Source organism: Protopterus annectens, chromosome 6.part0 (genome assembly GCF_019279795.1).
Source record: "Protopterus annectens isolate FY-2018-M chromosome 6.part0, PAN1.0, whole genome shotgun sequence".
Lineage (NCBI taxonomy): Eukaryota > Metazoa > Chordata > Ceratodontiformes > Protopteridae > Protopterus > Protopterus annectens.
Genome location: NC_056737.1, coordinates 386,308,622 through 386,321,865, shown reverse-complemented (window position 1 = coordinate 386,321,865; position 13,244 = coordinate 386,308,622). Strand labels below are relative to the sequence as shown.

At 36.7% G+C, this 13,244-nt stretch overlaps 2 protein-coding genes across 8 annotated transcripts in view; one reads left to right on the top strand and one right to left on the bottom strand.

The window, feature by feature from the left end:
* Window positions 1-613, top strand: part of RALGAPA1 (Ral GTPase activating protein catalytic subunit alpha 1) — a 5,382,632-nt gene extending 5,382,019 nt beyond the window's left edge. For 4 of the 7 annotated variants that reach the window (XM_044074134.1, XM_044074135.1, XM_044074129.1 and 1 more), the window contains one exon: window positions 361-613. In XM_044074134.1, coding sequence (XP_043930069.1) covers window positions 361-506 — 146 coding nt within the window. In that variant the 3' untranslated portion in view covers window positions 507-613. The remainder of the gene's footprint in view (window positions 1-360) is intronic. The other 3 variants (XM_044074131.1, XM_044074130.1, XM_044074132.1) reach the window with 3 other exon arrangements.
* Window positions 614-7,726: 7,113 nt separating this feature from the next.
* Window positions 7,727-10,196, bottom strand: INSM2 (INSM transcriptional repressor 2). Its single transcript, XM_044074127.1, has one exon. The coding sequence runs from the start codon at window positions 9,977-9,979 to the stop codon at window positions 8,417-8,419; it is 1,563 nt and encodes a 520-aa protein (XP_043930062.1). The 5' UTR covers window positions 9,980-10,196; the 3' UTR covers window positions 7,727-8,416.
* Window positions 10,197-13,244: the final 3,048 nt, after the last annotated feature.

Genomic DNA, 13,244 nt, shown 5'->3' with positions numbered 1-13,244 from the left:
ATGACTAACAACCAATTGGCCAAAAGCATGATGGCAAAAATTTAATTATTTTTTGCTGTATTTTGAGTGGCTGTGCTATGTGAAGATATTTTATTAAGCTGAAATAAATTCAAGAGGTACTTTTGCAAATGTTTTCTGAAAATTATATTGTTCTTGTTTGTCCTTTTTAGAAGTCACACTTGTCCAGTCAGTTCTTCCATGTAGAACCATTTTGCTCTGTTAACATAGATATAAAACTGCTTTCCAGTGTAGAACCATCTTCTCTATTTAATAAAATAAATGATTAAGTGCCATTGTACATATCAGTTATGCATATTGCTTGATTTTTTTCTTTATTAATTAGAACTCTCTTGTTTTTAGGATCTTGCCTAGAAACTCAGCAGGCTGAAAATCCAGCAGCACAGGTGGATGGCACTGATTTAGCCTCACCAATGTCTCCTCGTGCTAGTAAAAGTCGAATGTCAATGAAATTACGTCGCTCTTCCGGGTCTGCTAATAAGACATGACTCCAAAATCACAGCATAATGTTAAGTAGCAGTATGCCAAGTAAAAGAGTAACATGCGTTCCATCTAGTTCTGTTTTTTTAATTTAATTTTTTGTTTATTTTGCTTTTTTCTAAGGCAATTAATGAAAGGCTACTCACCCGGGAAGGGTAGTTGTTGGAGCATATATTCACTGAACCCCCTCTGGTGTTAGTTCATTATGTATGTTTCCAGTATAAGCTGAAGATGCACGTACAGTTCATTTTCAGAGTCTAAACATCTAATCCTGGCTGATATTTATAGGGGGTGGCAGAAAAAATGTTATGTAGTGTGTGCTCCTCTGAGATGTTTAATTAACTGTTATAGTTATGACCTTAATACTGAATCCATTAGGAATAGCATTTTCAATATGCCATGTGTCCAACAGGTATCCACTAGATTAGTTTCAGTAGTAGTAGACTGTAGTTGTCTGACAAGATATTTTATGCTGTTATTTTTTTATTACTTTCACACAATTGCTGTCCAATGGAGATGTTCTTCACCACGTTGCATCCAGTGTGGTTTATTTTCTGTAAGTTAAGTCAGAATCAGACCTTAGAATTGTTAATTAGCAACATAATGTACTGCAGCCAGCTGTGTCAGCTAGGTGGTAAATTTCTGAGCATGACTGCTGAAAAAATAATAGGTATGGCTTTAATCAGAGACAAGAGACTTACAGTCATCTTGATTTTTTTATAGGAAGTATATTTTTTTGTCAGTGAAGTTCAAGAATTGTTGTGCAGTAGTGGCTTTCTCTGGTCTTTCTTTTTAACCAGATGACCCATTAAAAATGCTGAGTAGCACTCTGACACACACACACACACACACACACACACCTCACCAAATTATGCATAAAACTTTCAAAACAAAGAGACCTTGGGACATTGGAAACTGATGCAACTAATACTTCAAAGGCTGCTTTCAGAAACCTGATAATATCGGTAAAGCCTTGTTGACTTGAGAAGTTACACATGAATTTAGGCTTTGTTAAAGGAGCACCAGATATGCAGTGCTATTGACGGGTCCTACTGTAGATCCATGAGGATATATCATCTTGCAGACATTTCCCTCTTTTTTTAATCTGATTGGAAGGCTGTATTGGAAAATGTAATTGGTGTTTATTAGTCTTTGACTGAGATAATTCCAGAGGGATATGTTAACATGCAGTCAAGACTAAGAAGTTAGTGTAGGTCACATCTGTTTTACTTCCACTCTGATATTACCAGGTTAATTTGGATATTTTAGCATTGCAACTTGGCTTTAATTTACAACTCCTGGGGTAACTCTCTCTCTCTCTCTCTCTCTACTTATTTGAACTTCTTGTAACCATCAGCAGCTTACTGTGTAAAATAATATGCAATGTTTAGAGCCTTATAGTAAATTTTGCAGTGTGATACACTGCTAATTATGAACACAGTTCATGCCTCCCCCCTCCACATGACTGTGCAATGTATTGCCGCAGCAGCACATATTTTCCTTATATTGAAACCAGCAATGTGTTCCGGTCCTTTTCATTCCCAGGTTTACCAACAAGGATCCATTAACTGCAAGAAAAACTATGTACTGTAGGAAACCGTTTGCAAATGAAATGCTTGGTGTGAAGCATTGTAGCTTAGTGCAGAACAGTGCCATCTACTGTTTGGGCTATAACAGTTGGAGTATTGTAGCACAGAGTATATTTTTATTAATGTGATAAATTTATACTGTTGTTCAAATTTGGTTTTACTTTGAATACATTCCTATGTGGCGTTCAGTGTGGGTAAGGCTTGTATGCATTAGGAGTCAGATTTCCATGTTTGCACAATGGTGAAGGACAGGACATGGTGCCTCATTTTGTCAGGCATTTGTGCATGCTCATTAACAAAGGTTTTGTAGAATTTCCTCACATACAGACCACTACTACTGATATGTGATTCCATTTAATAGAATTGCACTTTTCTCCTGCTTCCAGTATGTTGCTCATGGTTGAACTCTTCCACCGGGTAGCATCCTTGTTATTGTCATCATATACTGTTAGTATCTTAGCCTGTAGGAAGTGAAAAGTAAAACAGTCATACTTCATGTTTTAGATTTTGAGTATTTTGAGTTTACCTAAAACTGCTTGAAATAATAGGTCTTGCTCAGTCAAGAAATATTGCTTCTCTGAAGCTTAGTCACTTGTCCTTGTACCCAAAAATTGTGCCCACATTTGTGCATTCACGTTGCTTATGAGACTTCTCTGTTGGACACCATCTAACATTCTTTGTACAGTGTTATACTGTCCAAATTTCCTGATTGTTAGATTCCCCCTGGGAGTGATGCAGCTGCCATCTTCATTTCTATGCATCATCATGTAATCATTGTCATTTCTTAGATAATATATAACCTCCAGTACCCAAGATAATGTGGTTTTTGGCATTTAGTTTCAGTCCATGATTTTGGCACCAGCTATTTATTTTGGACAAACCTTCCTGCAAGATTGCTAAGTAATTTGGGAATTCAATGACTGCTACTAGCTTGTACCCAACTGCAAACTTAGTCAGCCAGAGCCCTTTGGTATTGGCTTTTACTTCAGAGAAGTAGATGCCAAACAGGAGAGGTTCCAGCACAGTACCCTGGGGACTCCAGTGGTGAATGGTATCTTTGTGGAAGCAACTTTCCGTATTTTAATCTTCTATATCTTATCTGTGAGCCATTTGGCAATATAGTGAGGTTTATTCCTACTTTATTTAGCTTTTTTACTGTGCATGAGTGAGGTTTGTGTGAAAAGCTTTGGCCAGGTTGAGATATTCAGTGTGTACTGTTTTACCTTCATCCATTGCTGTGGTGACCTTTTCAAAAAAGTTCACCAGGTTGAGTAAGCATGACCTACCCATAACAAATCCAAGCTGAGATGGGTCCAATGTTTAGAGGTTCTCAGTTTCCTTATTGATTAGTTCCATAATAAGTCTTTCCATTGCTTTGCATATGACTCTGGTCAGTCTTATGGGTCTGTAATCATTTGGGTCTGTAGAAGGTCCTCGCTTATGCGGGGAGCCTGTTCTTTCCTGTGTTTTGGACTTTTAGACTACTTTGCAGCCTGTTTATAGGTCTTATGAATTCTTTTTTATTCATCTCACCTGTTTTCATCTCTTTGTACTGCCATCGTGGTAGTGATAGCTGCCTTTCCCTTCTTTTAGTCACGCTTGACTGTTTCTTTCTTTCTTCCACACTTCCATTTGCTGGCTTTGAACACTTCACAGAAGGGTACTTACAAATGCAAACTACATTATTCTGTAACCGATATTGATATTTATGATCTGCTGTTTAGACCCTGCTGACAGCAGTATTGTACTACTTTATGGCACTTGAATTGACACTACTAAAAACATTGGAGCACGTATCTCAAATGTCTCTTTCTCCTCTCTATCCAATTTGCCCTTGCTTGTAAATACAACAGTGAAACACAGTGAGCTACAGCAGTACAGTATGTGAGTCAGAGAATAAACTACATTAAAATCTGTAGCTATCTATTAATCTTTTGCTGTTTTGACTATGTTGATAAGGCAGAAGGGGAAGTCTGCTGCTGTTAGTAAATCCCAAGAGAAGAAATAATTGTAAACTGTTTTAAACATTTTCATTCTAATGAAATACATATGCTGTGGTATTGGCCACATCTAAATTTTTTTAAAAGTTAATTTCTGGGGGTGATACCAGTCTAAGTTGTCCTGTCATGCCATTTGAGTTACAACACAAAAATGCTGTATGAATGTGAGAGGACTTGCTGTGCTCTAATGGGATCACTGTGGTGAATACTGAAGAGTAAGATAATAAATTGATCACTTTGAGAGAGGGGGAGAAAAACAGAGGGTATTATTATCAAAAGTGTATCTGGTGTCCTAGAGCCTTCTACTACACAGGGATTGTAGTGAATAGTGTTTTTTGAATGAGAAATACTTCTATTATTTGTTAGACTACCTTGCTAATTACACATCTCAGCAGAGTTGAGATCAGACAGGAGTGTGTTTTGGTTTTCCTTGCAGTGTACTGTTTCTTAGTGTATGATAGGGGACTAAAGTAAACCCCTGCTTAACTGTAAAAACAGTTTGAGAAGATGAGTAGCTTGCAAAATATGGGCAGTATGGCTGGCTCATTGGTTAAGATCTCTGCTTCACAGCTCCAGAGTCAGGAAGAGATTCAGGCTTGACTTATGTCACTGTGCATGTGCAAATTTGTGCTATCATGTCTGCATATGTCTTTTTCCCTCCAAATCCTTCTATTTCCGCCTACCTCCCAAAAATATTTTGACTGGCTATCATAAGCTGTCTGTATTGACATTGATTCCTTCCCTTGAAGTCCATCTCATGACTAAAATATGTCTGAAGTAGACCACTTCACTTAACCAGTCAACAAATGAATATGCAGAAAGTAAATTAGTAAATAAGCTGGCTCAGCATTTCAGAAGGACTCAAAACTAGCAGGAATATGTCTAAAATGAGGATAAACATGATAAATTTAATACAGAAACCTTATACCTCACTTTTATTAAGAGTAGGGGGTATTCATGAAGTGTTTTGTGCGTGTGTGTGTAATGTACATATATACATTTGTGTATAAAATTAGAGATCCACAAGAGAGTTACTTAGCCTCCAATACTTATGAAGATGGATTAAAATTAAATTCCTGAAATGGGCTTGGACTTAAATTGAAAGGATGGGCTTGGACTTAACTGTGTGTGCATCTTTGGCCAGCAATGATGATTTAAATGCTCTTTTTTTTAAAGATTTCTGTGTATAATTGTTTTGTTTTTAGGTCACAACATGCTGTCTGTAATGGTTTTATTTTTAGGTTGCTATATGCATGTTTGTCACAAAACACATTTTTCAGTAAAATGTGTAGAAATGTGCACTGGAGTTTTATTTCAAAATTAATATGTATTTTAGCTTTTTTCATGTGTATTTTAAGAGTTCTGACCTCATTTTATTTAAATATGTTTTCTGAGGATTTTTGTTTCTGTTATTTCATGTAAATTAATAACCACATTTAATATTTTTGAGTCATTGTGCCTCTGAAGTTGAGCATCACATTTACTTTGTATTATTTATACTTTGATGGAATAATAAAATAGGAATTGTATGGCCTTTAAGAGTTCTTGAGGACATTTATGGATATTTCAAAGCAAACACTGAGGATATTTGCAAAAATGTTTGATCTTTATTATTGGAGCAACTTTATAATGTTTATTGTGTTTGGTTAGAATGTTAAGTGAGAAGGCAAATGGTTTAATTACATTTCAGAGTTACTTAGGAGTAGAACTTTTTTATTACTGTAATTGGCATTTTTAGATGTTAAGCTGTTTCATACCAAAAGCAGCACAGTGTCAGAAAGTCACTGTGATGAATTATTTATTTTTTTGTGCATGATTTCCACATAATGTTACATTGAACTCCATATGGAGTTTTCATAGAGGGAAATGTGTGCCCTACTCTGGTCATTATCTGGTTGCCAATGTTAAAAGATGTATAGATTCCTGTACAGAAATGAGATTGTTGGTGTATACCTGTTGTCTGAATTTGTTTTAAAGGGAAAGGGATCACAACTGGGGAACCAGCATACCCATATTGGATTATTTGTTTATGTTTTGCTGACATGCAGATCAGTACACATTCCAACCATGGTATTTTCCTACACAAAGAAAGAAAAATTACCATTTTTAGCAAAGTTAGTATGTTACTACTAAAATGTAGCATGACATATCTTTACTGCATGTGTAAATATAGCTGACAGAAGGAAATTGAACTATAAAGTATGTATTGTCATTTATGTAGTATCTATATATTTGTAATGGCCAGAAAAAAAGAATGTGCTATTTAATATTATAATAAAAGTATTCTTATCACCTTCTTTGTTTTGTTTCCTTTTTCCTGCTTCAAAAGGGTAGAATTTAACTAATTAAGTAGTAGATTTTGGGATGCTGTTTTTGTAACTATACCTGAAACACCACCATTGTAGCAGTTGTACGATTGACTTATTGCCATTTCAAACATTGACATATGCATATTTTTCAGTCTTTGCACCTTTATGATTGTTTTTTTAACAATACCAACAATCTTAAGGTAGATGCAAAAATTATTTCATAAATAACACAGGGAGAAAGGCTATTATTGCAAAAACAGATTATTGCTCTTTTGGTCTGTATGAACTTTTTTGTGTCTGACAAATGCAGAGTTGCAGTTTTATATTTGGGACAATTTATCCAGTGTTTCCATACCTGTTTTGTATGTTTTCATGTAATATAATGGTTCTGATATATTCCCAGATGCTTGTGTATTTTGAAAGTGTAATGTGTGCCATGCTTGTATGTCATGAAAATATATGTTTAAAACAGTTTATGGACCTGTTTCCCACTAAGATAGTTTGCACTTATTTGGGCAGGTAAATAAAGACGTAATAAGGATTTAAAAAATCTGACATCCTTAATGAATTACTGAGGTGGAGGCAACACAATTTGGGTCTAGAAAGATATATTGAGCTAAAGATTTTTCCATTCCTGACTGTTCAGTAACTTTTGTACAAATATCGCCAAGGAAATTAGGGTGTATATGCTTTAAAGATGGGATTCCTACATTATTGTTAATTACCTTAATCTTCTGGACTACTAGACTGATCTTGAACAAAGTTGTAAATAGCACAGGGGCTGGTGCTTCAGTTTCTTCATAACAAATCAAGCCTGCAGACAGAATTTAGTTTTATAAGCATAGTTTCTTTATTAAAAAGCTGCTTTTAATCATGACATATAACTTTTTTACGAAAACAGATGTATAGAACAAAATTGATGTGTTACATTTAAAAAGTGTAATCCTGATACAACATCTGTAAACACGACTGTGTTCCTGTTAACTCAGCAGCTGATTTGATCATTGTAGATAAAGTATGGTAATACATCTATGAAAGTAAACACACACACAAAAATGGCCTGTCATATTCACAGTTTCACTCATGTAATGTGTCCGCTTTGGTTAACTAAGTGAAATGTTTGTTTAATCTCTTAGAAATATATAATTAAGCATCATTATATGCAGTTTCTAGTATTAAATAATATTCTCTCTCTCAAATAAAAAATTTACATTTCAGAAATACATGTACCTTACTCAGAAAGACTGTATATATATATATATATATATATATATATATATATATATATATATATATATATATATATATATATATATATATATAGCCTTAATCCTTGTAAAAAATAAATCTGTTGTGCAAGAAGTTGTGTATTATTTATTTATTTATTTATTTTTGCAGACCTGAAGAAAAATCATTGTAATTTCTGATTTGGTTTGCACTGTGGCACTATCTGTTGAATTTGTTGAAAGTCCATTGTTATAATTGTCTGCTTGGTTTTGGTGCTTACCTGTAGAGTATATATTTGCATTTGTAAGACTTGCATATCATCTTACTGTCCACTTAGGTTTGAATACTTCACCCCCCCAAAAAAAAAGACACTAAAAAATGTTCCTTCATTGTACATGCCATTATTTGTAGTATTTAAATACAGTTCTTTCCTTTTTTTCTAATTTCTAAATACATTTTTTCTTGTTTCCTTTAATTTCAAGGGAGGGACTACTAAAAGGAAGATGCAGTTCCTTTGGATTTATACTGTCTTCATTGAACATCAGTACTGCTAGCTGTTAGACTTCAGGCTGAGAATTGTAAGAATCACTGCAAGCATTTCTGTAGAATTAAAACATAAAAGTTACATTGAAAACACTTCAATTTTTATAAGTACATGCACAACACCTTGAGAAATTTAAACTGGTATTTCCACTTTCTCTACTGTACTGAAAGTGAAATGCTTGGAGTCTTAGGGAATGTTCTTTTGGAGCAATTCTTGAAAACATATTTTAAAAAAATGTCTTGTCAACTATTAGCATCCTGGTCTCAGTGGCATTTGAAGGAGGAGAACCTGTCTAGTCTCAGCTGGGTGACATTTATTAATGTGTCTTGTCAGCCCTGTGGAACTAAAGAAGGTAGAGGCACAATGCCTACAGCTAAAGATCTGTTGTTCTCCTTCGGTACTGTCATGCAAAGCCACTGCAAAACCTTCCTTAGGAGATAGCAGCATTTCTTCAGTCATGGTGTGCCATAGCCGGTGTTTGTCCCGTATATCTGCTGTAGGAAAATAAGTCCCGCACATGTGGCAAGGAAAAGTAACTTGCCCTGTCTCTAGCTGGTTAAAGATGGGTGGTGGCCTAGACACTTGATGCGTTGTCAGATGTTTTCTTAGGTAAGCTTGCCTGCGGAACTTCTTGTAACAATAAGGACATGTGTAAACTTCATCGTTTCTGTAAGGGATATGGGTATGCGCGGACAGTGTATCTGTGACACCCCCACTTGCGTTCTGGTTGGTATCATTCAACTTTTTTTCGTTAAGGCTTAGGGAGCTGTTCTTCATTCTCAGGTGCTGATCTAAGTGGGAGCTGTCTGCCGTTTGCCGGTGCTGATCTTTTAGAACCGATTTAGCTGTATTCTCTTTGCCTTCTTCAACAGAAAGACTCCCTTCAGTAACAGGCAGCTGTAGTTTTTTACAGGTTTCGCTGTCTGTAATGCTTAGAGGTCGAGGTTTGTGCCACCTGCGGTGTGATGCCAGGTTAGCGGGACAGCTGAAGACTTTGTCGCACTCGGGACACCGATACTCCACTCGGACTATCCTTGAGCACTTGTGTTGAGCTAAAGCAAAAGGGTCTGGGTATTCCTCCTTGCAAAGCTGACAGATAAACTCGCGTAGAGTTGTTCTGCTACCTGACGGAGCACTGTTTTTTATGTCAGCGTCCTCTTTAATTTTCAAACCAAGTACTGGAGATGTAGTTACCTGGTCTTCAAAATTAAGCTTTCTCATCACTTTTGATTTTTTGGCCGTGAGCTTGCCCCTACGATCAGTTGGTTCAATGAAAGAACGCTTAGTAACTTGTAGAGACGAACAAAGCGGTGCTCTCGTATCTATTTTGACTTCAGGTGTTGCTAATGGTGGGTGGTGCATCAAGAGTTTTTCAATGGGGGAGAAACGAGCTGCTGCAGGGAATGACTCTGCATACACTGGTGAGCTCATGGCTCTGTCAAAAAATGCTGTCTTCATTTCTAGAGTTGTTGGCTTAACTGGAACTTCAGCAGTGCTGGCCCATGTGGGGATATTCTGGACGGAGTTGCATATAGGATGACTTGAATCAGATCTTGGTTCATTTAGCTCATTGGCTGTTTTGCTGTTATTCGATGTACAAGGCTGTTTAAAATCTTCATCTCCCTTCAAAATGTGGTCCGAGCTGGTCTTCTCAAAATACACGGGAGTGACTTGAGGAAGTATACTCGCATGTGTCACAGATAGCCGAGAAAGTGGCTTTAGATGGGCAGACTCCTCTCTCTCCTCGGATCGCATCCTGTAAGACACGGAGAATGTTCTTTTGTTTCTTTTAACTAAGAAGCCTCTTGGCATCTTTACATCCAGACTACTTCTGCAATCAAACGAAATGCGCAGGGAGTTTTCAGTTAGCTGCGTGTTAAAGTGACCGGTACACTAACTTTAATGTTCATGGAAAAAAACATTATAGCATCTTGCCCTGTTGTGCTTTTATAGTAGAAATGTCTTTTTGTGTGGCGTGAAGTCATCCTAGTTAACTGGAGCCCCGTCCAATCAAAGGTAAGAGATGGAACCGAAGTCGAAAATGATGGGTATGATAAGACTGAGGAGGAGCTTCGAGAAAGCTGCCAGTGCAGGATAATTTCACTGGTGGGTAATTAATATGTTTTAACAGTGCTTGACCACAAATACTGCTTTTGTAACCCGAGAGACGCTTGTGTTTTCTCTTCTTTACGCCTTATACAGTGCACAGAGAATTGTAAGTCTTTGAGTTGCAGCTTCCTGTGGACCACTCATTTTATTACGTGCACTTAGATTTGCCGTCTGTGTTTTTATTGAAAGGGTTTTGGCAAGATTATTTCCTAGCTATCCGAAATCCTCGCGTTTGGATTTCTACCGCATGTATTTCGAGCACTTAAGAAATACATAGGCTAGGAACTGTCCATGTGGTAGGAGTGCTGTGCTGTGTACGTGCCACACTATCTTAACAACAGTGTCTTTGGTTCCGATATCTTTCTAAAAAAGGCAGCGTATATGTCTTATTTGAGAAACATTTTGCCATTTCAGAACATCGAAGGAAGCTAAAACTGCCATAGGATGGGTCCTTTTTTGGGGGGGGGGGGGGTTGTGCCATTTATTTAAAATTCAGTTCGGGTTTCCCCTGAAAATAGGCTGCTAACCTAGTGGGACTAACCTGATCAACAAAAGATAAATAAAAATAAGTAAATTGCCCTTCATCTTTGAGTTTCGATGTGAAATATTTTGATAATAGTTAAAAACTCAATAGCAGCACTCAAATAAAGGCATTCGTTGCCATACAACAGTCCTTAAAACAGCGCAGTAATACTCAAGTTTGAAAAATACCGTCGCATTCCCGTTTACGGACAGATTTTATATCTTATTTTTGAAATATAGAAAGCCATTAACTGTTCATTTTTATTTATCTTTTTTTTCTGTTGCCAAGAAGAGTTGTGTATGTACCAAACAATATTGAGTGTCCACAGAAAAATCAGTGTTATTTTTGCCCCTAACACGCCAGGTCTGTGACAAGGTGCAATTATTTTATTTATTTGCACATACAGACATTTCTCCTGACAGACTAGGTATATCACAAAATGCACAAACCTATGCACACAGTCAAATTTGAGGAACAACATTTTACCAGCCGATATCTTTGAGGTAGTGGAGGAAACCAGAACACACTAAAAATCCCACACAGAGATAAAGAGGGCATGTACACTTCACCCAGAAGAAGGCACAGCCAAAAACTCAACCAGACCTAAGCAGTGTGAGATGGCAATGCTATTGACTGTGCCTGTGATAAGCTGCAAAATGTCAGACTTTGGCACTAGAGACACATTAACCAAAGTCTCCACCTATGAGATTTCTTTATAAAAAGGGTATGCAGCTACAAAACACAGATAAGACTGCAGTTCTAATCATGGAGCTTTCAGTGTAGCATACATCTGAATTTGACCCCACAGTTTCAGCTGCTTGAAAGTATGCATTGTACCCACTGCATGTTACATGCTGAAATGTAGAGGATTTATGCCTCATGTATTGATTACTCAGTAAATGATTATCTCATACCATTATTGCATGCAGTGTACTGACCAGAACTTCACCAGACCACCCAAAATGAATAGGCCAGCTTCCAAAAGACTAGCTTTCAGTTTAAATGCCTTAACTAGCTATAAAGAAGACATACAGCTGAGTAAGTCACTTACTCAGAGAGCAAGTGTTTTAGAATCTGGCCCCAAATATAATGCAGTGTCAGACTATGGCACCATAGCTGTCAAGAATCACAGACAAATCCATCAATGATCAGCTCCACTTTTTATGATATTAATACTATTAACTTGAGAAGTGACAGGATATGTGAATTAACATGCATATTCTGAAGTAAAATACATCTGTAACTGTAATTATAATAATTTATTAAGTGTGATCCATCACGTTTTCTCTCAAAATTACTAGCTTTGGGAAGGGCTCAAAATCAGATACAGTTAAAAGGTATGTGTGTGTGTGTGTGTGTGTGTGGTGCTAAAGAAACATGAACTAAAGCTAGTGGACAGAGTTTTGAAAGGCTCTTTTTATTCTCCTACTTAATGTTAACATAATTGGATACAAGGGTACAACACAAACCTAAGACTGCAATTCTGTGTTCAAGCTTCCACCATAGTGTACTAATGAAGCACTTCACAGCTTTAGCACCTTTAAAGCTTGGCAGTGTGGCCAAGGCATGCTACAAGTGAAATATTATAGATAGATATCTGCATTTCTAGTGAACTAGATAGGATTCTAACTTCTGACATAAAAATAATTTGCTACACATTTTCTGGACGTTAGTTTTACTCAGCATTTTGTAAAGAGGTCAAACAGTCCCTGGTGGCAATCAGACACTAGAAGTATGTAGTGCATTGAGCTTAGTGATTATTCCCTAATATCTGGAATATAGACAAATCAGTTAAGTGCTTCTATAGCACACAACCCTATCTTAATTGTTAAACACCCCTGCTTCACTTGTTAAGATCAGATATCTCTCCAGGTAGTTAAACCTGCCAGTACTGACCAGTAAACAGCAGTGGCAAAATTAAAAACCAATTTGTTTCTTCCTGTCATCTGTGCCAGTAATGTGTCCTTGAATTTCTGTAATGCAAGAGAGAGTGTTGCACTGTCTTTCTGACAGCACTTGCTGAGTGTTTTATGGCTTGGAAAGTCAGCAAAACACAGTGCTTTTTCTTTTCTTTTTTGTGTACTGTAGTATATGGAGTAGATAAAGCTCCATGCATTACAAAAAATTGTAATTGGATCTCTGATCATAACCCTTTATTATGTGTTCTCAACATGGATATCAAGATTCACCTTTTGAACTTGGCTCTCAAGGTGAATTTCTTGGCATTCTTGTCTCGAACACACAATAAGACGGTTATGATTATTGACCCTATCATCCTTTATAGTCTGTTACTGCTATGATAAAATAATTGTCATAATGATCACATCAATAAACTCTAGCACACGTCATAGGTGTACTACACACACACACACACACACACATTGAATAGTTTGCTTTGGAATCTGAATTCACAATGACCTTAAGCTGAAGAGGGCTACACAATCC